The 27,255-nt window shown below is 42.8% G+C and overlaps 2 protein-coding genes across 5 annotated transcripts; one reads left to right on the plus strand and one right to left on the minus strand.

Moving 5' to 3' along the window:
* Positions 1-102: 102 nt before the first annotated feature.
* Positions 103-4,678, minus strand: fundc1 (FUN14 domain containing 1). Of its 2 annotated transcripts, none has more exons than XM_061286323.1 (6): positions 4,612-4,661; positions 3,087-3,148; positions 2,529-2,682; positions 1,714-1,789; positions 1,456-1,584; positions 103-799 (listed from the first exon to the last, which is right to left on the minus strand). In XM_061286323.1, exons 2-6 carry the CDS (start codon positions 3,103-3,105, stop codon positions 722-724), a joined length of 456 nt encoding a protein of 151 aa, XP_061142307.1. In that variant the 5' UTR covers positions 3,106-3,148; positions 4,612-4,661; the 3' UTR covers positions 103-721. The 2 variants fall into 2 exon arrangements, with proteins under 2 accessions (XP_061142307.1, XP_061142308.1); XM_061286324.1 differs by lacking the exon at positions 103-799 and adding an exon at positions 820-1,211 and having other exon boundaries at positions 4,612-4,678.
* kdm6a (lysine (K)-specific demethylase 6A) lies at positions 3,901-26,388 on the plus strand. 3 transcript variants are annotated; one of them, XM_061286321.1, is made up of 30 exons: positions 3,902-4,394; positions 4,556-4,619; positions 6,177-6,285; positions 6,391-6,440; positions 6,651-6,709; positions 9,088-9,208; positions 13,135-13,189; positions 13,613-13,647; positions 15,098-15,191; positions 16,795-16,921; positions 17,026-17,124; positions 17,297-17,516; positions 17,752-17,892; positions 18,546-18,638; positions 18,744-18,821; positions 19,236-19,343; positions 19,416-19,799; positions 20,080-20,909; positions 21,196-21,325; positions 21,436-21,541; positions 22,216-22,421; positions 22,542-22,594; positions 22,670-22,738; positions 23,100-23,248; positions 23,333-23,447; positions 23,528-23,715; positions 23,797-23,938; positions 24,591-24,717; positions 24,798-24,968; positions 25,572-26,388. In XM_061286321.1, exons 1-30 carry the CDS (start codon positions 4,207-4,209, stop codon positions 25,596-25,598), a joined length of 4,338 nt encoding a protein of 1,445 aa, XP_061142305.1. In that variant the 5' UTR covers positions 3,902-4,206; the 3' UTR covers positions 25,599-26,388. The 3 variants fall into 3 exon arrangements, with proteins under 3 accessions (XP_061142303.1, XP_061142304.1, XP_061142305.1); XM_061286319.1 differs by having other exon boundaries at positions 3,901-4,394; positions 24,798-26,388; XM_061286320.1 differs by having other exon boundaries at positions 3,901-4,394; positions 19,275-19,343; positions 24,798-26,388.
* The last annotated feature ends 867 nt before the right edge of the window (positions 26,389-27,255 follow it).

Here is a 27,255-nt window from a genome sequence, read left to right on the forward strand (position 1 = left end):
AGGGCATCAAAGGAAACATTAGCTCAAAACATGTCTAAATATACTTACGCTTGTATCCAAAGTTTCATCTGAACTACAATAAATCACAAACATACCATAAACTAATGTCCAAATGTATTTATTTGTTTAAACATACATTTATGAGAACTCTGAGATACATTTAGCATTAACTTATTGCTCATTTAAAAAGCATTTTGAAAAGAAACGGCACAATATTTCCAAACCAAAACAGAAAATGCAGGGCCAAAATAACTCCAAACCAATCAGCATGAAAATTCTCTTCAAATATGACTTTTGATTGACACAATGCACTATGAACAATGTGAACTTTTCGCTGGTGGTAACAATAAATAAAATGTGGCAACATTATTATAGGTTTCCCCCTTTAATATATGGATTACAGGAGTGTCCAAAGTGAGGCCACAGGGATTTTTTTTTAATTATTATTGGCTCAACATGAAGTTTGGACAACCCTGCTATAATACAAGTGCAAACATTTGGCCTGGTAAAAGATCAGAGTGTATTCACCCCTAACGATAATGCTTCTTGAAGTGGAGGTACACTGTCTTTACATAGAGAGGAAAAGGCGTGCACTCTACACAGAAAAGACAGCTACAGGATTACAGGAAGCATGGCGTCGTGGCATTGACCATCTACCGAGCAACAACTTATCCCTTTTCCGAATGATTCGAAACCTTTCGGAGTCATTCGTCCGGTGAGCCTAGGACGCCAGACCGAGCAGGAAGCCTCCGACGAAGCCGCTTGTGACCACAATGTTCTTCTTCACAAATTCTGTGGACTGAGAGACAGCCGTCTTGATTTTTGAGTATTGTCTATTGAATACGAGCCTAGGCGCCACACTAACCCATCATCGATTATATTGACCGAGCTTGATTGTCAATCTCAAACAACATCTAGATTAACCATATAACTGCATTTGCAGTTTCCTCATATAGCAGAGGAGGGAAATGACCAGGCACAGAGGATGCCTTTATTTGTCCATTTTCATACAAGGCATACCTGTACTTTTGCCCAAATTGTTTCAGATAAATTTCCATAAATAACGATCCCCCCCAAAACAATACATATTAAAATGAACATTTGTAATTACATTTCATTGAAGGCCTGGTGGTATACGTGGAGAGGTAACTGAAGTGAGACTTTGTTCCCCCTTAAGCAATGAGATCCTAACAGTGACAACCATTTTCTCCCTGAATAGGAAATGTAGACAGTAATTTGAGGTGTGTTGAAAAAAAATACTGTTGACGTGTCCTGTTGTAACACTGTTATGTAATACAAACCTCAAACTGATCTTGAGTATGATTGGTTGAAAGATTGCTCCATCAGTTTAGTAAGTGAACCACATTAATGAGTAAGATGTGATAAAAAAAATAAAAAATAAAAAAGCTGATGTTTTTCTGCACGCGTGCGCGCGCGTGTGTGTTAAGAGCTCACCTTCTCAACTAACGTGTTCAGCTCTGGACCTGCTGTGTCAGTGTTCTTCTTGATCTGCTTCTTTGCTTTATTGACATCCTTTTCAACTCTCTTCCAATCCACTTGGATGTAGCCACTATTGTTAGCTATCTAGAGGGCAGACAAGGAAGAAAAGGCGTGTGGGTGGTTCTCAGAAAGAATGCTCCACATAGTGTGAATAACGTGGTCTTCATATTGGCGCGGTTGGTATATGGACAAAAATAATGAATGAATGAATACCTGTAACAACAAAAGTCCTCCGCCCACAGCGGTGGCAGCAACCTTGCCAACCTTCTGGAAGAGAAAGCCTGCACACCTGACAGGAAGCACAGGGGATTTGTTAAGGTTGAGTGGGGTACCGTGCATACCAATCGGGGCTAGTTTGAGTCTGATCAATGTCAGTGAAGGCCAGATTATCTGATAAAACATTATCCTGAGCAATTACCCTCTGAGGTGTGGTGAAGAGTGATTTTTTAAACACCAATTTCCTCATGAATCAAGATTTAAGATCAAAACTAAATCTATCTATGGTCAACCCAAGGACTTTGTGACTGATGTGAAATTAAATGCAAGCCAATTAGGAAGTGACCTGGGCACAAATAGAACTGGCAACTGGTTGTGGGGAGTACGATGTATCTCCCAAAACAATTCACCTCATTTTGAGGTCAGTGTGGTATATTAACTACAGGGACCAAAACATTAAACAATGTAAAGTACAATATAGTATAGTATAGAACTTATTGTTTCATAATTCTTTGTCTGGACCGTTAGTGTTGAATAAAAGTGAGTGCTTATCTCGAAGGCAAAATGTGTGCTTGACCTCTTTGACTTAATCTTTTTTGTCCACGATAATCATCTTGGATTGTGAGATAAAGTCCAAGCAATTAGACTAGGGTGTGCCTCACCCAAAAGTCAGACCGATGGGAGAGGCGGTATAGAAAATGGATGGATCCCTTTGAATGAGTACATATACAGTCTATCAAATATGCAGGGTTGATCTACTAAAGCACGTGTAGCAATAATACATATAAAAAAAAAAGAAATATAATAATTACCATCCACTGACTCCTCCTATAGCTATCTGTGTGGCCACTGAGTATTTCGCTGCTACCGGTCCGGACGTCTTGCCAAATAGACGGTTCCACCATCGCTGACGTTTGGCGTACTCGGTCAGATCGACGACCTTGTCGGCGATCTGTTCTTCCAGATCTACAAACATGAAGAAGGTGTACAACACATGAGTCAGCACCACAGAAACTGGCGTTCACTCTCACGACACAATAGTTTCAACTTGAATCTTTGTGGCGTGACTTAACAGCACGCACTGACGTTTCCACTTAATTTCAAACATTATTCAAAATAACCTAATATGCTGTTTTCCCCACACAACATTAATCGAAAAGTCCTGGAGTAAAAACCATTGGATAGCATCCTCATAATATACGGCTAAAAAGTTAGCCAACATTCGGTAATCGTACTCCAAAAACTGTTGCTTTTTACAGGATACAAGATTCTCAGAACCACCACTCACAGTTATAAACTTTGCACCCGAAGCAATTTATGTGCATGTACATGTGTCAAAAGATGAGAAAATAGCTTAACGACTTGCTTACCCTTGTTGTAGTTCGCCATTTTGGATCCTCAGTTGCCTTCACGTCCGTTGTCACTTGGAGTACTTTTGACATTCAAAGGGAGGAAGGGGGTTGCTTATGTCCAAACTATATTAACTTTGAACACAATATCACTAAGCTTCCAAAAATAGAATTACAACTGTGAGTTAAGTGCACCTCTGCTGTTGGTTTAACCATTACTTACAACTGCCATATTACAAAAGAAAAATAGCTAAAATTCCAAAAAGCCACAGCCACAAGTCCCAGTTTAAGTGAAGCAGTCACATTTGACGTCACATCACATCCAGGTGAATTGTGGTTAATGTAGGACTTGGGGTTATTTTGTGACACGTTTGAGTGATTCAGTTCATGCAACTACTATTGCATTTATAATGCGATATTTAACTGATCATAAAATATAACTTTCACATAAAATAGCGTTTGGCGAATGGCGTTTCAGACTATTCTAATAACGCTGTTAATTACGTCACCGCTTATCTGTCCGCCAATCACAAAAACTACAAAATGGTTGCTACGTCGGAACCCAACTTCCCCCTTTTTTTTCGCCCCTTTTGAACGGCAGCTATTCTGACCAATTAGACACTCGAATGTAGGATTACGTAATCACAATATAATGGGTGGAACCAATCGCAAGAATTTGAGGGGCCCGAGGGCCGAACCTTTTCTTGCCAGCACGCGCGTGTTCGTACGCGTGCTCGCCAAACGTCAAGCGGGGACAGTCACGTGTTGGTAAAGGCCCGCAGCTGATTGGACCAGGAGCGCGGAAGGCGTGTCGACAGCGGCGGCGTGCGTTTGCCAGTGTGACACAATTACAACAACTTTGAGCCGATGGTTGGGGAAGTTTATGATATTATCAAATTACACCCAGTCGTAAAAAAGCCAACGTTGCATCCACACCATGCACACATCGGCGCCGGGAATCACGCTGTTATAATGAAGCGGGTGGAAGCTAACTTGAAGGGCTCGTTTCCTTGAGGATTTGGAAAGAAAAATACGCTACGCCCCGCGCGAGTTGCAGCGAACAAGGTGTGCAACTCCTCCGTTGCTCGTGTCGTCTCGCCAGCCGGGCTCGGCTCCCCGTTGCTTATTCAACTTGTCCACCATGAAATCGTGCGGAGTGTCGCTCGTCCCTGCCGCCGCCACCACCGCCTCCTCTTCGGCTGCTGCGCGGAGCTTGAGCGCCACTGCTAATGACGAGGAGAAAATGGCGTCGGCAAAAGCGAGTGAAACCGAGGAGGACTTTCCGACGCTTACGACGCAAGAGAAAGAGCGCCTACTCGGAATGGACAGGTTAGATAGACCAAGTGTGGTGTTAACGTCTTTTTTTTTTTTGTTGGGGGAAATATCCGCTTCGTTCCATATGCGTGTGCTTTACGCAGTTTGTAACAACACAACACGAATGCCCCCCACTAGTAACACGGAACCGCCTGTGTTGTGTCCTCTACTTGCAGTTCACTGTTTGGATTTCATAGGCTTCAAGAAGATGGCGCCAGAACGAAGGCCTTACTGTTAAAGGTATGCCACCTCAGTGTAACATCACAGTCGCCTCTTTCCATTATTTCCTCTCGTTACTAGTGCACATCCCCTCCCGAGATAAAGTGGCAGCGACCTCTCAACGCCACTCGTTGCTAATGCGGCTAATGTTGTTAGCAGCGACGTCCACAGACGTGAATCTGCTCGATTTGACCTATAAGTCACCATTTAGATCACCATAATCACGTTTTCGTAATTAGGAGTGGCCCTACACAACTTTAACACAACGCAATCACCATAAAAAGCCGTGTGCTTCATTAACGCCACGTTTAATCGCGCCACAGTCCCAAGCTAGCAAACGATGCACGATATCAACCTTCACAAATGTTTAACTTCCATTCAACGTGGTATCCAAAGCAATACGTGTTTATTTCACAATACATATTTAAATAAAAAGAGATAAACAGTTAAACGCAAAATCCACAGCCTAAATGTTGCTTATTGTCGATTAGAAGTCAACCAACGCTTACTACTTGACTGCAAAGCACAGAAAGTGTGCAAGGAAAAGCCATCAAATGTAAATAAGTGTGCGTGGAAATTCAAATAATAAATCGTATAATAGCTACGCGACAAGTTGACAGTTCTAAGTTCATACAATAACGCTCGTCTAGGTGCGTCAGCCCACTAATGCTAGCGTGTAGCCGCTACCGGTCCGCTGTGTACATTGTAGCGCATTTATGCCTCCTTAACAGCAATTTAGAAACATAACTAATGCAATATTCAGTATATTACAAAAATAACGATGGTAAGATTGAACGCAAAATGGCGGCGATGGGATGAAAATACTTGGCGAACGTTCCAGGCTAACTAGCTTCGCTAGCCGGGCTAATCCCGTTAGCTTGAAAATGAGATCATGATTATACTTTTGTAATAAAAATGTTAGATGGCTGCACAAAATATCAGCATACAGTTTGAACGACCCGTGGGCAATTGAATGTAGACATAAAACCAAAATATGCATGCAGGGTGAGCTGCCTTTTGCCTTGTGTATGGCTTTCAACATGTGGTTTGTGGGCTTCTCGTTGGGAAGTGAAGAGTGGTATTGCGTGCTGATATTGCCTCACGTTTGTTATGTCTGTGCTTTGCTCGAATTATTTCACCCAATGAAATGTATGCAAATGCCATTAATCTGTTCCACCACGATACATTTTTTTGTATTTGTGTGTGTTTAACAAGGAAATAGTTTTTAATTGTATTATTTAGACTCAGCAACCTATTTAATGATCATGTTAAGACAAGAACTGTATTTACAAAGTCCGTACTCCCATGCCTAAAATGAAATGCAGTCGGAAAAGAGCCAAAATAAGAGCTTTGTTATACAGTAGACCTTTCATAAAAGTCTGGTTAGAACTGCGTTAGGAAGGAAAGACGGGAGCTATGAACATAAATAAATTTATGTTTCGTGTTCAATGTACGCTAACATTCCTTTTTAAATTTGTTTAATTAGAGTTGTTTTTTTCATTTATTTATCACACTTTGTCAGAGTTATTAATCATAGTTCGGTTCACTACCACAAATATTGCTTTTTCTCCCATCCAGGCTCTTAGCTGCTATAACAACCTCATCCTGAAAGCAGAAGGGAAAGTAGATCCTGACATTTTCTGCCAACTCGGCCATTTCCACCTCTTGTTGGAGGACTATCCAAAAGGTTGAAGTTGTTTGTATGATGTTTTCAAATATTGTCTGTATTTTGGACAACCTGCTTGTATTTCCATTGACCATTCTGAATTTGATTCCATCTCCTTATTCTCAGCATTATCTGCATACCAGCGGTACTTCACTTTACAGCCGGACTACTGGAAGGTGAGTTTACAGAACAACTAAGTAGTTGAAGACAATGTGTGAGTTATTTTTTTTCTCTCCTGAAGGCCATTTTAGTTCAACTACAGAGCTTGGTGTAGCAGTGCAACCAGTGCAAGTTAGTCTAGAGCAGCACTGTATCTATTGGCTGAGGAGGTTAATAATGAACAATACTGCAGATGTGAAATAACATTTTTCTTGCATTTCCCCCAGAATGCTGCCTTTTTATACGGGCTCGGCTTGGTCTACTTCCATTACAATGCATTTCAGTGGTGAGTATTATTTATTTTCTTTTTGTCTATGAGCATGTGAACTAACCTTGGAAACAATTTTTTTATTTATTTTTTTGGCCAATGCGGGACTGTAAACCTGCGAACCAATCTTGCAATATGAATATGTTTGGTTGGATCGATCAGGATCTTTTGAAGCTACCCATGTTAGCTAGTTTTAATGCGACAAGGTAAACCGCTTGACTCAAAGAAAGTAGCGTACATGCTATCAAGGCAGCGTGAAAGTTGTGGGCAGCACACGTTGGCAGGGTCTGACATTAACGGTGGCCTGATGGACCTGAAAATCCTTGGCTGAGAATTATTAAGTGCATTTTTCTTTTCCCCCCGAAAGACTTTTATAATTGAAAGCCCTGAAAGACTAGCACAAAAATACTGCAATGCATTTTTTTTTTTTTTTTTTTTAATTAACAATCTCCTTTTTAAATGTGAAATCTGTGCGTGTACAATTGCGCACAAGGTCAATGTACTGTGTTTGCATGGAACCATCACTTATTCTCTTGGATGAATGGCTACAGTTGGATGATTTTACCTTTTGACATCCATTGGAAGAAATTTTTATCTTTCTGCTTGTCACTGTACAAATGGGCTAAAATAAAAGAAGACCTCGTTCTTTCACCAGGAAAAGAAAAAAAAGATCGTACATATTCAAGGAAACCTAGGAAAGTATTATTAGATTCATATGCCCATCGCAAAAAAAAAACCAAAGAAAATATTTTTTAGGTGAAATGTTTCAAATTTTCATTTTTATTTAGAATAAATATTTAATGGATTTAAGTAAAAACACCAGGTAAAGAATAACTGCACATTTAAAATATCGCAGAGGGTTTTGATATATTGGGTTTAGTTGAATAGAAGAGGGATAACGAATAGGGATTCTGTATTGGCAGATACTCTTAAACCAAGCGACTTGGACTCGAGCTCGTATGCAAAAAACAACAGCAAAAAAGGATCAGGACATCTGTACTCATCATGTGGTGGGAGCAAGGAATGAATGTTTATGAATCTTCACAGCCCTTTTCCGCCATTCACTACATTCAACATTTAAACCGGCACCATCCCAGCTCTTTTATGGTTCTTGGCACTTTACCCCATGGTGGAATATTGCCCCCTCCATCCCATGGGTCATTCATTGTGTGTTCTTGGATGGGCTTTGTCAAAGGTGTTATTGTTGCATCTTACTGTTCTGTAAAGTTGAGGCAACAGCATGTTAACGCAATAATTGCTGAGACGGTAAAAGCGGCAACGTTGCTATTTGCATGCTTGCTTTGTGTGAATGTGAGTGGGTTAGGTCACAGTTTTAGAGGCAAACTGTCTCATTTTGTAATTAGGAAATGCAATGACTGTCCAATCTCAGAAAGCTGTATAGGAATTTAACAGCTTCCAATGTGATCGTAGCCCGGGTTCTTCTTTTAGCTACAGTCTTGTCTCACACTTGGTGACACCACTGAGCTTTCCCAGCATTCTCTTCAGGCTCTGCCAGCGTGGGAGGAGAGGGCGATAGCGAAGCATAGCGATGGAGGAGTGGGAGGGGTCGGGTGCAGGGAATGGGAGCAATGAGTTCGAAGTGTGTGTGTGTTCGCGTATGTATGTGTGTATGAGAGCTCACCGAGAGGGGTTTCAAGCTAACGTGCCGTTGTTATTCCAACCACAAAATTATTTGGAAGCTCCAGTGACATGGTTGTGTGTTGTTTTGTTATTGTCATGATAATAAATGAAACACGACTGGTTGGTTTGTTGTCATCCACAAATGGAGAACTTTCTTTTCTACATAATGACGCTTGATATGACAACTTGCATTGGATCATTTTGAGGAAGTCCTTGATTGGGCTAAACATTGGCTCTTATGTAATAGGCCTGCTTGCAAAAAATTACATCAGCTCTAAAATTCACCCCCACTGAAAAACTCAGAAGTGATTTGGCTTGAGTTGGGCCAGCATAGTTGGCTTTCTGCCGCAAATTTTCTGCTTGATAATGGCCCAAAGGCTTTCAATGACATTGAAATCAGTCAAGTTGGCCGGCCATGCCAAAACCTCAAGCTGTTTTTCGGCGGACCTGTCTTGGCTCAACTTTTCCGCATGAGTCTTATCTAGTCTTTCATCAAAATAGGACATTTGCAAATTTTTACTTTTGAAAAAAAAGACCATCAATACTTCTTGTGTGATATTGCGTAGCTGTTGTTTTTTTTAATCACAAAGTAACACCAAATAAACAAAATTGGGGATTTTTTCTAAAATACATTTTATTGCAAATAAAAAATAATAATAATTGTGAAATTCTAAATATATTCAATGGTGACAGCCCTAAATGTGATCATGAAACATTTTTAAGTGTTCATAATCAACGTGCATCATCTTTTGCAGGGCAATCAAGGCGTTTCAGGAGGTGCTCTACATTGATCCCGGTTTCTCTCGAGCTAAAGAGATTCACCTGCGACTTGGACTCATGTTTAAAGTCAACACAGACCACGAGTCCAGCTTAAAGGTACGGCCGCGCTCTTAAATGTATACATGCTTTCTGCTATCCTTGCTTCAAATAACTTGCAATAATTGAGAATATTTGCACATGAATGTTTTCGTTGTCTTTGAACAATCTAGATATCTGGTTATATGATGAAAACATGGAGGCCTTTGTTCAATCTTGTTAATGCCTTCCTAAAGTCACCCACATATGGAGAAGAAAAGTTAGTCATTCGCAATGTAGTCTTTACGGAACTAAATGTGAAAATGAGGCAAGGATTTTCAGTCTCATTTCATGGAGATGTCAATAAAGAGGATGTCACATCATTAAATGAACCGTCTACGTGGGCTATTACTATCACCGCAAATGGACGTTTATGCTTCATGTTTCACATGACATTAAGTGAATGTCAAAAATAAAGTCGACGCCGTTCGTTAAAACAAGATTCACGGCCAATCAAACAGTCAATCTCTTTCCCAAACAGCCCGCGGAGCGCATGGTGACATCTCGGTCTGATATATGCATATGACCTGTTTCTGTAAATGAAAATTAGAGGGAACACACACGGACTTTTTTTCTTTTTTTTTTTATTGCTGTGAAGCTTTGCCTTTTTGCTATCTAAGCCTAATCAATATATTAAGATGGTGAAATGGTGCATAACGATGTGTCTGTGCAAACGCCTTGGCAGCACTTTATCGAACGAAGCATGTTTGCACGTGCTATGTATCGTCGCTCAGTCTTGGATGCAGCCCTCCTGCTTAAATGCTGGCTCATTGCCATCACACAGCTTCACATCACACACACGCACACACACTGTGCGACTGGTCCACTTCCCCAGAACGTCCAAAGTTGGGATAAAACAAAACAAAAAAACGTTAACGCTTTCAATAGTGAACTCGGGGCACATCACTAGATCTAATTTCCACTGCAGCTCGCTATCTAACGGAGGCAGCTTGCTGTTCCAAAATGTTGCAGAGGTCCCAGCGAGCAGGAGTTAACCAAACCAAAACCGATAAAAGCTTTCACGGGTTCTGCCTTGGGTCGCAGTACTGGGATGGATTCTGCCAATAATGAACCATTGAAAACTAAAAGGAACATTTCGAATGGAGCAGCTACCTCCAAATTGTGCAATTTTATTCTTCTTTTGGAAGGCTAATGTAATTCAGGTTTTGATCGCACCGCTTTGTCTTTTGTACAGCGTGTTGGGTTTACATTTGTAGTTATTGTTGTGACAGCTAATGTAAAGATTGGGATGCATGAGTTGCTTCCTTTCTTCTTTGAAAACCAATGCTGTTTAAAGAGTAATTTATTTGAAACTAAAAAAATGAGGAAACCATTGGAGCTGGTGTAGCTCCTTTGAGGTAATATTGTGCCATCTCTTTCTCTTGCTGCATGGACCACTGCAGCCATCTGCTGAATAGTAATCGCTGACACCAGAGTAGACGAGAAGAGGAGGAGCCGGAGGGGGCAGAGGGAAGTAAGGCAGGAGTGAGCAAACCAGAGAGTGAGAGAGAGGAAGGCAACAGATATGAGGAGGGAGGTGGAATGTCAAGCTAACAGTCAGTGCCGCATTATCAGCCTAAGTGTGAAGAAGGGGGAAGGTGAGGACGGGAGGGAGCCGCAGGAGGATGCGTGAGGGCTTCCAGGAAGAGGCTGACGAGCCGCCGTAACATAGGTAACACTTTTGTGCATGTCTGATTTGCGGCAAATAATATTCCGCGTCTCTCAATTTATTTAAAGCTGGCGTGTGCATGCATGTGCGTGCGCATGTGCTTGGCGCCGCTGGCCCTCATTCATTCCGACAGTTGATTTGTCTATGTGGCTGTCACTGCCTCTTGAAACATTGTAGGGCCTTACTGTGAATATACTGCTTGGTATTTCAACGACTGCGATTCCAAGTGTAAATGTGAATCTTGAATGTCGACACCAAGCCACTGTGAGCTATTCTCATGTCTCCAGCTGACCCAGATACAGCACCATGCTTGAACGTAGGTGGGCAGCCTACGGCATGTGGGTCATATATGGCCCCTGAGAGCATTTCACACAGGCCATCATGCAATTCTAAAAATGATGAAAGCTGTGACCAATGATGAAGGGGTTCTTGTACCCTGTGGTCGGGTGGGTTTTTCATGGCTACGTACATCTGCACCATTTTCCACCTACCCGCCTTATGGGCAAAATTCGCCCATCTCTCCTGTATACTTGATTTTAATGGGTTTACGGAGGGGTGGACACTCAAGGAGGTGTTTGAGAACAGCCACTGGAACCAAACTCACTGACTTTCTGTTAGTTTTAAACAGGTGCCTGGTCAGAAAAAATATCATTTGATTTGTTGCATTATCTTTTTCATACATTTTGACATTAAATAAGAAGTCTGTTTTATGCCCCCTCACTAGTCTAAAATGTTGCTGCTTAATTCATGTTCCACAAACACACTCTTAATGAGACTACTGTGTTTAGACTAGTGGAGGTGCATAGAACATACAAGGGAAGGGTTTGACTTCCCCCTTCCACCTCTACTTTGATTGCATTCATGCATCCCCATGGCCACGTGAGACATGAGTGAAATTATAAGATATCACACACCCAGTGTGCAGTTGATTGCTCCTGGCTGCTGGTGCGCAGCGAGATACAATGAAGAAGAGATCCATATGTAAAGAGACTAGCAAGTGTACATTCTAAAAGAATTGGATGTTCGTTGATGTTCATGGTTTGAGACGTTAGGTCCATTCAATCAGAATGACATTTGTTGATCTCACCCGGAAGGGGGCCGAGTAGTTATGTACTGCATCATTGTAGCAGAATCTTTTAGTTACCGTAATTTTCGGACTATAAGCCGCACCGGAGTATAAGGCGCACCAGAGTAGACGTGACTGGGAAATAAATAAAGAAAAAGGTGACACGATGTCATCAGCAATGTGCCAAATCGACTGCCTTTAACTTAAAAGCGGTATAATATGCATTTCTTTTGTCCCCCCCATAGTGACGGTTTGTGTATAAAAGCTTCCTGTCAGTAATGTCCGTCTTGATCTCGTTCTCTCTTCTTTGTGTGAATTATACGGACGGTACTATTTTCCTGGCGGATGGACATGCGACCAACACACCACTTTTCTCCCCAGTGACCGTGTCACATATCCCTCCGCCCAGCAAAGCGGTGCCGCACAACAGCGGTCCACAGCCTATTTACGAGGTCATCACAAAAATCACGGGAAAAATCCATAGATAAGCCGCACCGGACTATAAGCAGCAGGGTTCAAAATTGGAGAAACAAATCGCGGCTTATAGTCCGAAATTTACGGTAAATCCAAAACTGAAAAATGGTGGATTTTGTTTCGCAGTATTTCAGTATGGCATCACTGGAGTTTTAATTTTGGTTACTTAAAAATGTCAAGTAGTAGTCGGTACCCTAAAAGGACAGTTCCAAATGTTGGGGTCATTTGTCCACTTGTCCAGATAATATTGTCTATCAGTATCAACCAATCGGAAAACGTCTGTGGTTGGTAACCCAGAAGTATTCTGCCAAAAGCTTGGTTCAGCTTAGGTCAGTTGTTTTGGTACCCTTAAACTGTCTATATGGAAATGCAGATATGCAATTATCGAGTCACCAAGCAACACATTTCAGTGGTTTTAGAACTGCCGTTAAGATATCCTACTGCTGCAGCTGATACGCCAATTAAAGGTCGGCGTGGTTAACGTGTGCTATTGTGGTTTCTTCAAAACATACTGTCAGTGCGTTCCAATTTTAGCAGTGAGCCCACCACCTTGCCACCCAATATGTCGTTCTGCCATGGCTGGTAACCTAGCTTCATGATGCCTAAAGGTGGTGGTGGATTCAATTCATTATTTTGATACTTGTCCAGTTTTAACATGGTATTGTCACACTGCAGTTTGTATCCTTACAAGAGGTCAACAGAAATTGAAATGTTCTCTCCCCCTCCCCCCTTCTGCAGCATTTTCAGCTGGCTTTGATCGACTCAAACCTCTGCACTTTGTCCAAGGCTGAAAGTAAGTCGCCGACTGCTCACCGCTATTTATTGAAATGTCTTGTCCCCCTACCTACATGGCATGTAGAAAACATGAGGAAGCAGGGAAATTATTCTGTATTCGTCTGCCGTTTCCTCCCTAAAAATGGCGTTACCTAGGAGACGAGCAGAAGAGAGCTGCGAGATCTCAGATGCACACTGCACATGCTGACTGGCTTTTCACATCACATACACACACACACACACACACACACACACACACACACACACACACACACACACACACTACTGTCCCGCTCCACTCCTCCCATCTGTCCTCCATGCTGGATGCAATTTGTACCCACTGCGAGGACTATGGGGTGAACATGTAATATTGATTTTTAACAAGAAAATATTAATCACTTTTTTCTGCTTCTTCCCCCCCCCCCCCCCCCCCCCCCCACAGTTCAGTTCCACATTGCTCATTTGTATGAGATTCAGGTAAATGGCACAAACTCTTCATTTTTTTTCAATATACGTAAATATTCCCTGCATGCTATACACTCTCGTGTGAGGTCACTGGGTAATGAACGTTTTTAAATTAGCCTACGTCCTCTAATGAAGGCATTCCTGTGTCAGAAATGTCAGAAAATGTTTGGTTTTGCATTTGCAATACAACTACATACTCGGACTGTCCCACACAACATATGAATACATATTTTATAAGACTCAGGCTCCCTCCTCCCCCAAAAGCATTCCTCACTGCTCCTAGAGTCAGCTGGTAGCTTCTGCTGGCGTTCTAGTGATGGTGAGGGTTGACTCTACCAACATTTTTTGAGTCTTTATTGTACAGTATATCACTAGTTAATTCAATAGTTAATTGACTATAATTAATTATATTCTGATTCAGAAAATCGCAATTGAAATTAAGATGGGTTCTTAGCTTTATTCTGCCCTGCTCTTCTTGGCTCAGAACTGTTGTTGCTGCTTTCCATTGAGATCATGTGGAATGGGTAATTGGCAATAGATTAGCATCGTATTTGCTATTATACTGTGCACGAGATCGCTCAATCACCTTTTAAATCCCGATTAGCTATTTGTGAATTCCTTGTCCTTCTGTCTTTGGGAGTGAAAGTTACAAAATAGACTGCTGTAATGGGGTCCAGCAATAATGTTCTTGACAAAAGGTTACAAATTGTTCTGAAAGTGATTATTGATAGGTTGACCGGTTTATACTTGTATAGCTCATGACACAGACCACAACAATTAGGGGTACCGTCAGTTTTGTCCTGGCCGGTTTTATGAGTTTTTGAACCACAATTCAAACGCATTGCATGATTTTCATAGGTTAGTATTCCTTACATTTTTATTTATTATCAGTACGGAGGATTCTTGGAGTTCGAACGACTCCCACTTTGTTCAAGAAAGAAAGGGAGGAGAAAGACCTCTGCCAAAACTCATTTCTTCTGATGTGGTTTGCTGGATGTGGCCAGTAGGCCTTGAGTTTTGACACCTGTGCTCATATAAGATGACCTTTGCTCACTTCAGAGGGGTGAAATCGGTCCGGATATCAGACGGATCATCTTTGTCTTTAGCCTACTTGGGTTAATAAGGCGATGCGCCATCTCCGTGGTATTTTTCTTTTGGTTTATTTCAGAGGCCAGGTTAGTCAGGTCACAGAGTCAAAACAAACAGCTTCTCACATTTCATATGGACACACAACTGCAGTGGTGATTTAGTGGCCACCCGACAGAATCGCACACTTTAATGGTCCAGGCGTGTTGAGTCTGCCCTTTCCTCTTACTCTATGACCCTCCCCCTCCCAAGTTTGTGTTTGTCCAGACAGTCATTACAAGTGTGAGGAGCTCTTTTGTCTGCATGCCTCGTGTCATAAAACACACCATCCTGTCTTGACTGGATCGACGTCCGTCTCTTGTCTGTTTTCCTGCAGAAGAAATATCGAGCAGCGAAAGAAGCTTATGAAAGTCTATTGCAGACGGACAATCTTCCTGCTCAGGTGAAGGCGACCACACTGCAACAGCTTGGTGAGTGCCACTGGATCTTCGGAACTACTTCATTCATGTGGATGGCGCTCGTTTTATCTGTGTTTCATTTTGATGAATATTGGTCCAAAACAAAACACAAACATTTCTAACATGGCTTAAATCTCCGACACTTATGTGACTTGCAACATTTTACTTTTCTTTTAAATGTACAGTTTTAAATATTTTCAAAAAAACAGAATCATATATTTTGAAATTGTCTGATTGAACTAACAGGAGAATATTATTAAAATTATTATTATTATTTTTTTTTTTTTTAAACAACAAACTGGCTAATCAGAGACCGAAAAGACAGAATATATGACTGAAACTGAATATGTCAAATATTTTTCCATGCATGTCAAGAACACACACACACTCTCGTTGCCTTACCTGCCGGTCCCTGCTGCATCTCACTGCCCCTTTGCGCCAATAGTGTTCTCCATGTGTATTCTTGCACAACAAAAAGTTAAGAAGAATAAATGAGAAAGCTTTGGAGACAGATCAAGTGTAAACATATGTAATAGTAATATTCTATGTGGACAGTTGCATCATTGAGCTGCAAAACCACCGCCAAAATTATATAATTCTCACGGTGGTATCAGGTAAATTGATCGCCGCTTCTCTCATTAGTTGATTGTACATTCCCCAAAAATGAATTGTCCTCTCTTAATCCCATTCATAGATTAATTGACAAATTAATCGACTATTCAAATAATACATCAAAATACAAGCACTAATTCCAATTGCAGAAGTATCACAGAGAAGCAATGTTTGTGTTATGGAATTCCTCAATGCCATTTGTGTCTTTCACACTTCCAGTCCTGTCTTGTTGTTGAGCGCATTTAAGTATTTTGTTAGACACATCAGACGCTGGCACTGCTATCATTTAATTATGTGATTCAGTGATGCCTTGTTGACATTTGAAAGAACACAGTCACGGCAGTCCTTTTTTGCTCGGTTCTGTTAAGACGCTCGGATAAATCGTTTGTCTCTGTTATTTCACCAAACATTGTAAATTAAAATAACAATGTATTTTAATCAAACCTTTCCAAAAGGCTTCTTAGCGATGTTTCCATCATTTTGTGATGTATAATTTCTATTTTCCTCCATGGAACAGTAACAGTAATTTGACAGCATTAAAGCCGAGTACACCCTCAGGAAATAATAAGGAATGTCATAGCAAGCTTTATGTAGCCGTTAAAGCCTGGCCCTAGTCTTTCATATTGATGACCATACGTAGCATGCTAAGATCTTCTCCCAGTTGCGCCATAGACGTGGGCAACAGACTCTCCACCCCCAGTAGTAAAACACATTAACCAGTCTAGCCAGCTTGGGTTGTCATGACGATCAGTGTAGCGCGCCATAGGTGTGTCAACAAGCAATTATGAGGGGGCAATGGTCTGTTTACAATAAGACTGGTACCTGTAGTGTAGTTAAAACATGAAAGGCTCACTTTTTTTTTTTTGTTAATGCCGTTTTGTTTTATAGCACTGTAAGGAATACGCTGCATTTTTAATAACCGATGCACCCTGCTTGGGATTTGCTGGTGCTCAACCTGAACAATGTTTGTTAAAAAAGAGTTTTGTTGTCTTATCCCCCGTAGGCTGGATGCATCACACGGTGGAGCAGCTTGGGGATAAAGGCACCAAGGACAGCTATGCCATCCAGTGTCTGCAGAAGTCTTTAGAAGCAGACCCAAACTCTGGCCAGTCCTGGTACTATCTTGGCAGGTGAGGATAAGAAGAAAGCTTAAAAATGACTCAAGTATTCATGTGAGCTTTCATTTTATTCAGCTTATTCAACATCATCTTTCTTCCGCCATTTCATCTCTCAGGTGCTACTCTAGTATTGGCAAAGTGCAGGATGCATTCATCTCCTATCGTCAATCCATCGATAAGTCAGAGGCCAGCGCTGACACCTGGTGCTCCATAGGGTAAGGATAGAAAACGAAACGCTCAATCCTTGATGCAGAATTATCGCATGGGTGTCAGAAAATCAAGAGTTTCCCTTCCCTTCTTTTGAAACCTTGCACAATTATTTATGGGGTGAATCAAACCTGAATAAAAACATGGCAAAGGAGTCACCATTTTGGGTGTTTGCTTCAGGGTGCTCTACCAGCAGCAAAACCAGCCTATGGACGCGCTGCAGGCCTACATCTGCGCCGTACAACTGGACCACAACCACGCTGCTGCCTGGATGGACTTGGGCACACTTTATGAGAGCTGCGGACAGCCGCACGACGCCATCAAGTGCTACGTCAATGCCACGCGCAGCAAGGCCTGTGTCAACACTGCCGCGCTTGCTCAACGCATCAAGCTGCTGCAGGTAGACTGTATTCCTTTGGTAAATGGACGCTGTAAATCCTGTTAGATGTTGTTGACTCATTGCCTGTTGAAATCATTTTCATATCTGATCACTGAGATATGAATTATTTCATAATTTGGTGCTATGGTAATGATCAAACACCTTCATCACATGAAGCATTTGTGATGCGTTCTCCCCAATTTGTGTTGTCTTGTTGGTTCCGTACTAAAACGTGTCTTGGCACCATTTCTCCTAGGCTCAATTGTGTAACCTACAGCCAGGTAGTCTGCAGAATAAGAGTAAAATGCTCCCTAGTATTGAGGAGGCGTGGAGCCTGCCCATCCCTGCTGAGCTCACGTCCAGGCAGGGGGCCTTGAACGCTGCACAGGCACAGCAGGTGAGAGAACCAGCTCCTACTAGAGACTTCAGCCACAGAGAGAATCAAAATGGGTGGCTCTAATAGGCTACTTTGAATCTTGGCATGGACATAAAAACCGAAAACCGCAGAGGTGCAGATGCAGAGGGGACAGTGAGGTGTTGATCTTTAATGGGGTTTCTCAGGTGCAAAATGATACGGAGCGTGACAAGCGTCATATTATGGCCCACTGCACTTCATGTAAAGATGTACCTACGTACCAATCTTGCATTGAAAGTACTATGCAAGGCATGATATCGCTCATGGAATCTCATCATATTATTAAGAAACAAACATATTTTTGCGTAATTTGCCTTGCAACCCAGCCTGCATGCTTGCACATTGATGCAATCTGATTGTTGCATTATTCCACAAGCACACCATGAAGACTCTGATTAAGATTTAAGGTGTGAAACCAAGCGGTATTTTAATCAGAGTGTTGTCATACATTCTTTATTTGGAAGCATGTAAATGTAGTGGGTGTATGCAGAGGGACCCATGTCTATTTTCTCTCCCATTCTCTTTCGAAAATGACTTCAGTGGTCTTTTTTTTGCATCGTTTTGTTTTGTCTGTTTTTGCCTGCCAAAACGCAGATGGTTGTCATCACAAGCTGTTTCTCTGCTGGATTTTGTAGGCTTGTAAGGGGGAGCTAGCCCAAAGCACCAGCAATCACAGCGACCTACAGGCCAGTCCTGCCAAAAAGAAACGCACTGCCAGCCCAGCCAAAGTAATGCCAAGAGCTGCACATTTGTGCCCAGCTTGCACACATTGCAATTTGAGTGAAAATACTGATCAACCAATTTTTTTTTTCTTCTTCCTTGGTTGTGTGCAGAGTGTTGCGGACTTGTGTCCAAACAGCGCCAATCAACAGCCGGTTCACAGCTGGTACCTTACGCCGCAGAAGCTTCAGGTGGGAAATATGAAATCATTGTACGATGACTTGAAATGGTCTCCAGTAGCCTGTCTATTCTCTTGAGCTTAATTTTTGTACAACTTTGGTGGCATTAGGCTTTTCCGGTCGTTACCTTTGTAGTACTGTGAAAATGCATGGATGGATTGAGTGCTATGCTGTAAATGTTGTTTTGTTGAACCATTTGTGATGGCAAACTATTTAAGACTGGAAGATAATGCATACTATACATTTTGCAAGAGAATTTCCTGCCCTGGACCTCAATTCTCTCCTTGAATGTTGATGAAGGGCCCCCTAGTGGCAGACTAAGCACATTGCACGTTTACAACAAATACTATTTTATTTCATCTTCCGGTGTGATGCCTGCCTGGGTACATTTTTAAGTGGGAATGTATAAGAATGTTTTCTTTGCAGCTTCTGGAACACTTGCGAACTAACAGAGCCATCCTCAAGCCCCTCCAGGTGCAGATGCTGGATCAGCTGGAGAACCAGTTTTCACTCATGCAGCAGCATCAACAGCAGGTACGCATTTTTACCTTTATAATAGTCCTTAAAAAAGTAGACAGAATTTCTCAGTCTTTCTTGCCATGTCAGGTGAGGCAGCAGGCAATGGCGGGTGCCCAACTGCAGCCCAGCCTTTCCAACGGTCCTCAGGCCAAGTCTCCCAACTGCCGCGAAGGCCCCCCCTGCTCCTCCCCCCTGAATCAGGCAGCCATCAGACCACCGTGTGCCGTCCAGCCTAGGGCCAACGGGTCATGCTCAAGTCCATCATCTGGGCCACTCGACACCCAGTCTCCTGGCGGGGACCACGCGATGGTGTCGGGAGGTGGCAGCACAAGCAACGGAAACGTGCCTTACGCGCAGCAGAACTCTCTACCTCACAACTGCACAGCCGTCAGTCACCCCAGCACCAGCAGCGCTAGTCCCGCTCATTCAGACGAGACATGGAGGAGCCCAAATCGCAGCGCTAACACTCAGGTACTGGCAAACCACCAATATGTTCTCATTACAGTGCCAAATCAGGGCTAAAGTTGTCTGAAGGCACTTGAGACACAACAAAACATCCACAAATAAAAACACAAGGGTGATCATTTATGGACTGATCTAATGTTAAATATTCTGAGGTCTAATATGTCAGTTTGAACATGTCAAATTCTCAAAACCTCAATGGCAGTTCAGAAATTCAAAAAGGTAAACTTCATGAAATGTCATGCAAAGCGCTTCATGTTTTGAGTCGTTGTTTTTCTTCTTTGTCTAGGGGCTTCACAAAGGTCCAGGTTCACATTCGGCAGGTCCCAATGGAGAACCCCCTTTCTCTTCCTCCTCCTCCTCCCCGCAGACCTCATTCTCTTCCTCGGCTATTCTCAATCAGGTGGGACATTCTTCTGGGCCCTGCACTGCCTCATCCTCTGCCTCCTCCTTATCCCCCACCTCTCCCAGGTCCACCCCCAACCACTTGTCCTCGCCTCCCCACTCCATCACTACCTCAGGGCTCCACACCAAAGACAATGCGCCTTCTGGGGGTAACACGGGAGCAGCCGCCTCTCTGACGTTGGGTCCAGAAACCGTCACTGCTGCAGGGATCACCCCAAATCCCGGCGCCACTCCTACGCAGGGATTGACTAATCACATCCAGCTGCGGGTGACAGACAGACCTGGCTCTCCAGCCCCCAGTGCGTCCATTATAGACAATCCTCCACTCTCAGGCTTGCAAAAGGGAAAAGCCACCACCACCACCACCACGAATGACGATAATAATAACTGTAATAACCACGGAGGGCCTTTCTCAGCAAAAATCAACAATGTCCACGCGGATGCTGCCAATGCTGTGTCGGAGAACTTCTTAGCATCCTCGCCAATGTCCACCACCACTACTACCGCTGTGCAATCTCCCAATAGCCTCTCCTGCCTTAACAACCAGACCGACAGTCAGGGGCCCACAGTGAATGGGAAAGAGGACTCTCACAGCCCACAAAAGGTGGAGACTCCAGAAAGGGTTCCGCACAGACACTTGGCCCCTGCTGGCCTGGCTCCCTGGTCTTCTGTGTCCATCTACCCCAGCTCCAGTGAGGTGCTCAAAGCGTGCAGGTACGAAGCTTCCTATTTTCTCTCACTGTGGTTACAAAATTAGACATGAGCGGCGATAGTTTAAGCGTTAATAAGTGGTCAGCCTATATTTCTGCTCATCACTTCTTGACTGCCAAAATGACTTCAATAAATGCATCATCAATTCATTCATTGCCAGCCAAGGTTAAAATGGAGCTTGGATGTCTAGAGCAGTGGCTTTTCCAAGCTGACCAAATAGTATCTCTTACATTCGGGCTGTTTGTATTTGCTTTTATTTGAGCTAATCACTTGACTTACCATGCCTCAGAAACCTGGGCAAGAACGGTCTGTCGACAAGCAGCATCATCCTGGACAAGTGCCCGCCGCCACGCCCCCCGAGCACCCCCTCCCCTACCCTGCCAAAGGACAAGCTCAACCCGCCGACGCCCAGTATTTATGTGAGTCGAGGTCCCTCACATACAGTATGCATGATGCAAAATGGTTCCTCATTAACCTCCCTGGAAGCGGTCTTCAGTGGTGGCTAATCCTTGTGCTTCTTTCCTGACAGTTGGAAAACAAAAGGGATGCTTTTTACCCTCCTCTCCATCAGTTCTGCACCAACGCGTCTAACTCTGTGACAGTCATCAGGGGTTTGGCAGGAGCCCTTAAACTAGGTAAGAAACCACTTAATGCCCCTTTTTAATTGATTTAAATTCTCAAAAGTGTTTGTTTGCTCTCGTTTATCATATTCCATGGACACTGCTGCCTCAAATGGTGTTGTGGTTATTTGATACAACTGGCAACAGTGCCGCCTGCAGGGAACAAATGTTACTGCACGGTAGATAATCCAGAGGGAAAAATGTTATCGTGCTGCTCTTGATGTATTTTTTAAATGAAATTCTTACAAACTCCTCCACAGGACCCAAACTTGGAAATATATAATACACACAAGTTATATACTGTTTTAACTTTGAAATAATACTTTACGCAATCTAATGATGATGAATACGGAAGCTGTGATGGAAACCTTTTGCCCGAAAAATTGTCTAAACTCAATGATCAGGAAACAGCTTATATTTTACTCACCCTATTAAAAATGAACAGCAGAATTCTAAAACTATAAGATTTAGGCTCGTTGTTGTCTTTGTTGGATTGACAACCCAGGTTATGCACCCCTCTTTCAATTCATCAGACTGTCAGTATGATTGACACGTCCCACCTCTTAATTAATATGCTCAAATCAGTGTATGGCACGCACAAAAAAATAGTACAATGTACAAAAGCAGCATTAGTCGTATGATGCAGATGTCCATGCTTGATTGCATCGCCACGCTCCTGCTCTGCGCAGACTTGGGCCTTTTCTCCACCAAGACGCTAGTGGAGGCCAATCCCGACCATCTGGTGGAAGTGCGTACCCAACTGGCTCAGCCTACCGACGAGAACTGGGACCCCAGCGGCAGCCGCAAGATGTGGCGCTGTGAGAGCAGCCGCTCACACACCACGATCATCAAGTACGCCCAGTACCAGGCCTCGTCTTTCCAGGAGTCGCTACGGGTCAGTAGTAACTGCGACATCCAAATTGTCTTCCATTTTCACTTCCTGAAGTTGGAATGGCCATTTGTTGAGATACACATCATCATGTTTTAGTTGATATTCACAGTATTTCTGAAATAGGAGGAGAATGAGAAGAAAAAGGAGATGGAAGTAGAGGCAGCCTCATCTGACAGGTGGCTTTTCTTTGTGTGGATTAATGGATTTACCTATTTTCACGTTCCTCTTCCTAACTGATGCTCTTGTTTCAGTCGGCGAAGGAAATGTCCTTTCAAGCACATCAAGTTTGGCACCAACATAGACCTCTCGGATGAAAAAAAGTGCGTACCATTGCATATATTACATCAAGGAAATGAAGATGTTAAATACCATTTGATAGAATATATTTTAATCCATGTAAGAACAGCTAAGAATTTTGTTTGCCGCTCTATAAATACATTTGAGTTGAGGATCACATTCAGATCGTGGGAATCAGTAACTCCGGTACATGATTAAAGACCTAAGTTGCCCATAAACACAACAACAAAATCTGCTGACTTCTATTCAACATTAATAGTGGGCTTTCTTTCACTTGCGTGTTGAAGTGTTCATCAGTGCGAAGATCCCAAAGATGTCCAATGTGATACATTGTGGTTATTTCTAGATGTTTCATGTTCTCTGTAATGTTCCCCTCCCTTCCAGATGGAAGCAGCAACTTCAGGAGCTGACAAAGCTGCCAGCCTTCGCACGGGTGGTATCAGCGGGCAACCTGCTCAGCCACGTGGGACACACCATCCTGGGCATGAACACGGTGCAGCTCTACATGAAGGTTCCTGGGAGCAGGACACCAGGTACACACAGCCCTAGGATAGTAAATCATCACTTGTAATCTCTGGTCACATTCACGAGTAATAACCATTTGTGTTATTATTTAGGTCACCAAGAGAACAATAACTTCTGTTCGGTAAACATCAACATCGGCCCTGGTGACTGCGAATGGTTTGCTGTGCCCGAACCATATTGGGGCGTCATCAATAGCTTCTGTGAAAAGTGCGTCAGAAGCTATGTAACATGCATTAAGTTTGATTTACAGTCTTGATGCTGACTTTTGGGGGGGGATTCTATGACAGGAACAACATCAACTTTCTGATGGGCTCCTGGTGGCCAAACCTGGAAGACCTGTATGCCACCAACGTGCCCGTGTACCGCTTCATCCAGCGCCCCGGGGACCTGGTGTGGCTCAACACAGGCACCATCCACTGGGTTCAGGCTATTGGCTGGTGCAACAACATTGCGTGGAACGTGGGACCCCTCACAGGTGGGAACATGCTCAGAAGACTGCATGCTCATTGCCAATTATGATTTTATCATGAGGTGTTTGATCTGTTGACATCCCCAGCCCATCAGTACAAGCTGGCCGTAGAGCGCTACGAGTGGAATAAGCTGCAGAGTGTCAAGTCCATTGTTCCCATGATCCACCTCTCCTGGAACCTGGCCCGCAACATCAAAGTGTCCGACCACAAGCTCTTTGAGATGATCAAGTGAGCTCTTGCCTCTCTTTTCAAAAACCTTTCCGTTGCCTTATAGCCCAAGGTGATATTTACATGACTGCCTGCGGTCGGTCTCCGATGGCGCTTGGAAATCATTCAGTCGTTACAAGGTTTGAATAGTGCTTAAATTCTCAGGCGCTTAAACTTTGTTGTTTGAACGATTGTGCTGTCTTGTATCAGCACAATCATGCAAGGAAGGTTTACCTGCAGACAGGTGGAAAACTTTGAATCATCAAACCTTTGTTTGCCATCAATGTATCCGTGCCAGACGTATTTATAGAAAAAATAACCCTCTTTTGGCTCTTTATTGAACAAAAGAAAAATCGGGACATATATAATGACCCTCTGTGGGTTCTTCACAGAAATGAAATCTGCAGGTGGTTGGAACAGACTGACGTGTTCTATGTTTGTAATAGTCTCATAATTCACTGGTATTGTTCAGGAGGCTGGACCAAATCTGAAGGTGGTAGTTTTTGGAACCCTGCCTGATTATGATGATTAGACTATGTATGACCAATTTTGCAGAAATGTAGGAGATCTTGATAGGTTCACAATCTTTCCCCCTACTATGCACGTGCATGGATGCACACACTATACACAATCATTTCGATTTTTGTAATCTGAGCCAATGTGTCTTTTGTAGGTATTGCTTGCTGCGGACTCTAAAGCAGTGTCAGATGCAGCGAGAGCTTTTGTTGGCCGGTGGGAAGGAGTTAGTGTGGCACGGCCGCACCCAGAATGAGCCTGCGCACTACTGCAGTATTTGTGAGGTAAGCCACATGGGCCATGTTTGTATGTCATCCTCCACCTGTGGGGTCTGCTTGGCTCATACCGGTGTATCCTCCTCCAGGTGGAGGTGTACGACCTGCTCTTTGTGACCAGTGAGAGCAACAGCAGGAAGACCTACGTGGTGCACTGTCAGGACTGTGCCCGCAGGGGGAGCCCCAACCTGGACAATTTTGTGGTGCTGGAGCAGTACAAGGTTGACGAGCTCATGCAGGTCTATGACAGCTTCACTCTGGTAAGTGCGTCTGACAGAGCAATACGTAAGCCGCTTTCCCGTGACACTTTTTGGGGATCGTACAGTCACAGTTCCTCAGGACCTCCAACCTAGTTCTAGAACACAAGCCCAGGAAGGTCATGACATCACTGTCATCTAATTGGCCAGCAGATTTAGGCGTTTTCCATGAAGTGATGCAGCAAGGAACCTGACCGCAACACACCCATGTATTTATTTATTTGGGGCTGGAATTGTATTTTCAATCTGAAATCATTTTATTGATTGCATACCAGTTGATGGTCGGCAAAGTATTACCACACGCTTCCATGTGTTCTTGAATGTAGCAGGGTGTCGCATAACGCGTGTTCTTCTCCCACGTGTACTCATTTGGCGTTTGGTTTTAGCAGCCAATTCACTAGTCAAATTGAGTCACTGCCGATTTCGTACTCGTGTTTGATTTGTGTTGAGATTTTGACGGAAGGAACATTTAATAGATTCTCTCCAAAGGTTTGAAAGACCCTGAACGACATCATTTTACAAAGCCACCATTTTGTTTTGTTCTTTTTTTCCTCCGTACACGGTGTCAGCGCATTTAACTGATAATTAGTCGTTTTCTCCTCATAGGCGAGTCCATTGCCTTCCTCGTCTTGACGCTGATGTTCTTCTGGACATTTTTTTCTATCCACGCATCTTTTCATTGTCGTCGTCAATCTCATTTAGGAAGTAAGCCGTCAGTCCTCTTAAAGCTCGCTCTGTAGCGTTTTCCCAAGGCAGCTAGCTGTGCGTAAGCTGCGCGTCTATGCAACTCGCCTCCCCCCCCAGTGGACTGGAGGGGGGGAAGGCAGCTCCTCCTAAAGACTGTTCCACTGCTGGACTCCCAACATGAAATCTAAGAGTTGTACATATTATATGGTTTCAAACCACCCGACTACTGACTCTTTGGTTCTCAGTTCTTTTTTTGTTCCGTTTGCCATCACCTAGCTGGTCTTTTTTATATGTTAGTATAAATAAATGAACATGTTTGTAATGTGAACAGTTGAGTGATGAAGTCTTGGCGACATTTCCCCTTTTTTTTTTTTATATATATAATTTTGCTGGAACGATGTTGATAAATCATTTGTAGACACAAGGCCACGTCACAGAGAAAAAGGGTTGCACATAGGTTTTTTGTTTTTTTTTGTAAATGTACACTATTTATAAATGCATATTTATTGCTTGGAAATATTTGTTGATGGAATGCTGTTTTATTTTTTCCCTTTTTCAATTTGCTCTCCAGAATACCTGCCATTACATTTAAAGGAGCTTTGTGATTTTTGAGCAGAGCTCCTGTGTTTTGTATAGAAATAAAAATGCTTACAAAGCATCGTGCAGAGACCTGATCTTCAATTGGGTTTGTTGTTTGAAGGATGTTTTATGCGTCAATAAATGAATTGTCTATTAAGTAGTTGATGTTCTGGGTTTGAATGAGTTTGAGAGATGTGCTTGCAATTTTCTATATTGGTTTGAATGTGACTGTGAACAGTGGTGTATTTATTTCCTATAGAATTGACTTCCAGAATCCACTGACAAAGCCGCTTACCATAGCAAGAAGTGAAGCCACTTTGGCCATTTACACTGCAACTCTCTTAAGCGTGCCCGACTTCAATAGATTAAATTTCTCTTTAGTGTTTTCATGCTATTATTTGGTCTCCTCTGCAAAAATACCACAACGTGTTTCATCACTAAGAATGCAATTATAAATTTTCTATTATAAGGTATAGCTGAGTGCTACTCAAAAGATTGGTCTGTATCATGTTATCAGAACCAACAATGAAATGAAAGCAATGTAACCTTAAGTCACAATTACTCTGGTTGATGCAAACAGTGAAATTTGATCTTTAAGAGCATCTCATTGAGCACCGGATAGTTCGTCATTCTTGAAATTCTACAGATTTAGCTCAAAATTTGGCACAGTCATACCCTCCATATGAAAGGATGCAGAAATACATCTGGAGGTGGATGTAGTTGCCCTGATTCCATCGGGAGCCCACAAGCATGCTGTGAAAATAATGAAAAGGGAGGGAAAAAATTGCAATTTTCTCATGTCTTGTTTGATTTTAATTTTATTTTGTTTGTATTAATCTTGGCCTTGTGAAAGGTGACTTTCCGGGCAGTGTGTTTTCATTGCTCCAAAGGGCAATATAACATTTATAACGTCCTAATTTCCAGGAGATGAAATGGGGAAGTCATACAAGTGACGGTTTGGAAAAGAGGAACATAGAGAATATTTTCTACCTATGTATCATGCAATATAGATTACATGAATTGG

The sequence above is a fragment of the Syngnathus typhle genome, linkage group LG9 (assembly GCF_033458585.1).
Source record: "Syngnathus typhle isolate RoL2023-S1 ecotype Sweden linkage group LG9, RoL_Styp_1.0, whole genome shotgun sequence".
Classification (NCBI taxonomy): Eukaryota; Metazoa; Chordata; class Actinopteri; order Syngnathiformes; family Syngnathidae; genus Syngnathus; species Syngnathus typhle.

Excerpts from the sequence above, each read along its gene's own strand:
- fundc1 (XM_061286323.1), bottom strand. Across the intron at positions 1,790-2,528 it reads ATAGGAGGAGTCAGTGGATG|GTGTGCAGGCTTTCTCTTCC; the intron begins GTAATTATTATA and ends GCTTCCTGTCAG. Across the intron at positions 1,585-1,713 it reads GAGGACTTTTGTTGTTACAG|ATAGCTAACAATAGTGGCTA; the intron begins GTATTCATTCAT and ends TCTGCCCTCTAG.
- kdm6a (XM_061286319.1), top strand. The coding sequence starts at position 4,207 with ATGAAATCGTGCGGAGTGTCGCTCGTCCCTGCCGCCGCCACCACCGCC. Across the intron at positions 18,822-19,235 it reads TTACGCCGCAGAAGCTTCAG|CTTCTGGAACACTTGCGAAC; the intron begins GTGGGAAATATG and ends TTTTCTTTGCAG. Across the intron at positions 19,344-19,415 it reads TGCAGCAGCATCAACAGCAG|GTGAGGCAGCAGGCAATGGC; the intron begins GTACGCATTTTT and ends TTGCCATGTCAG.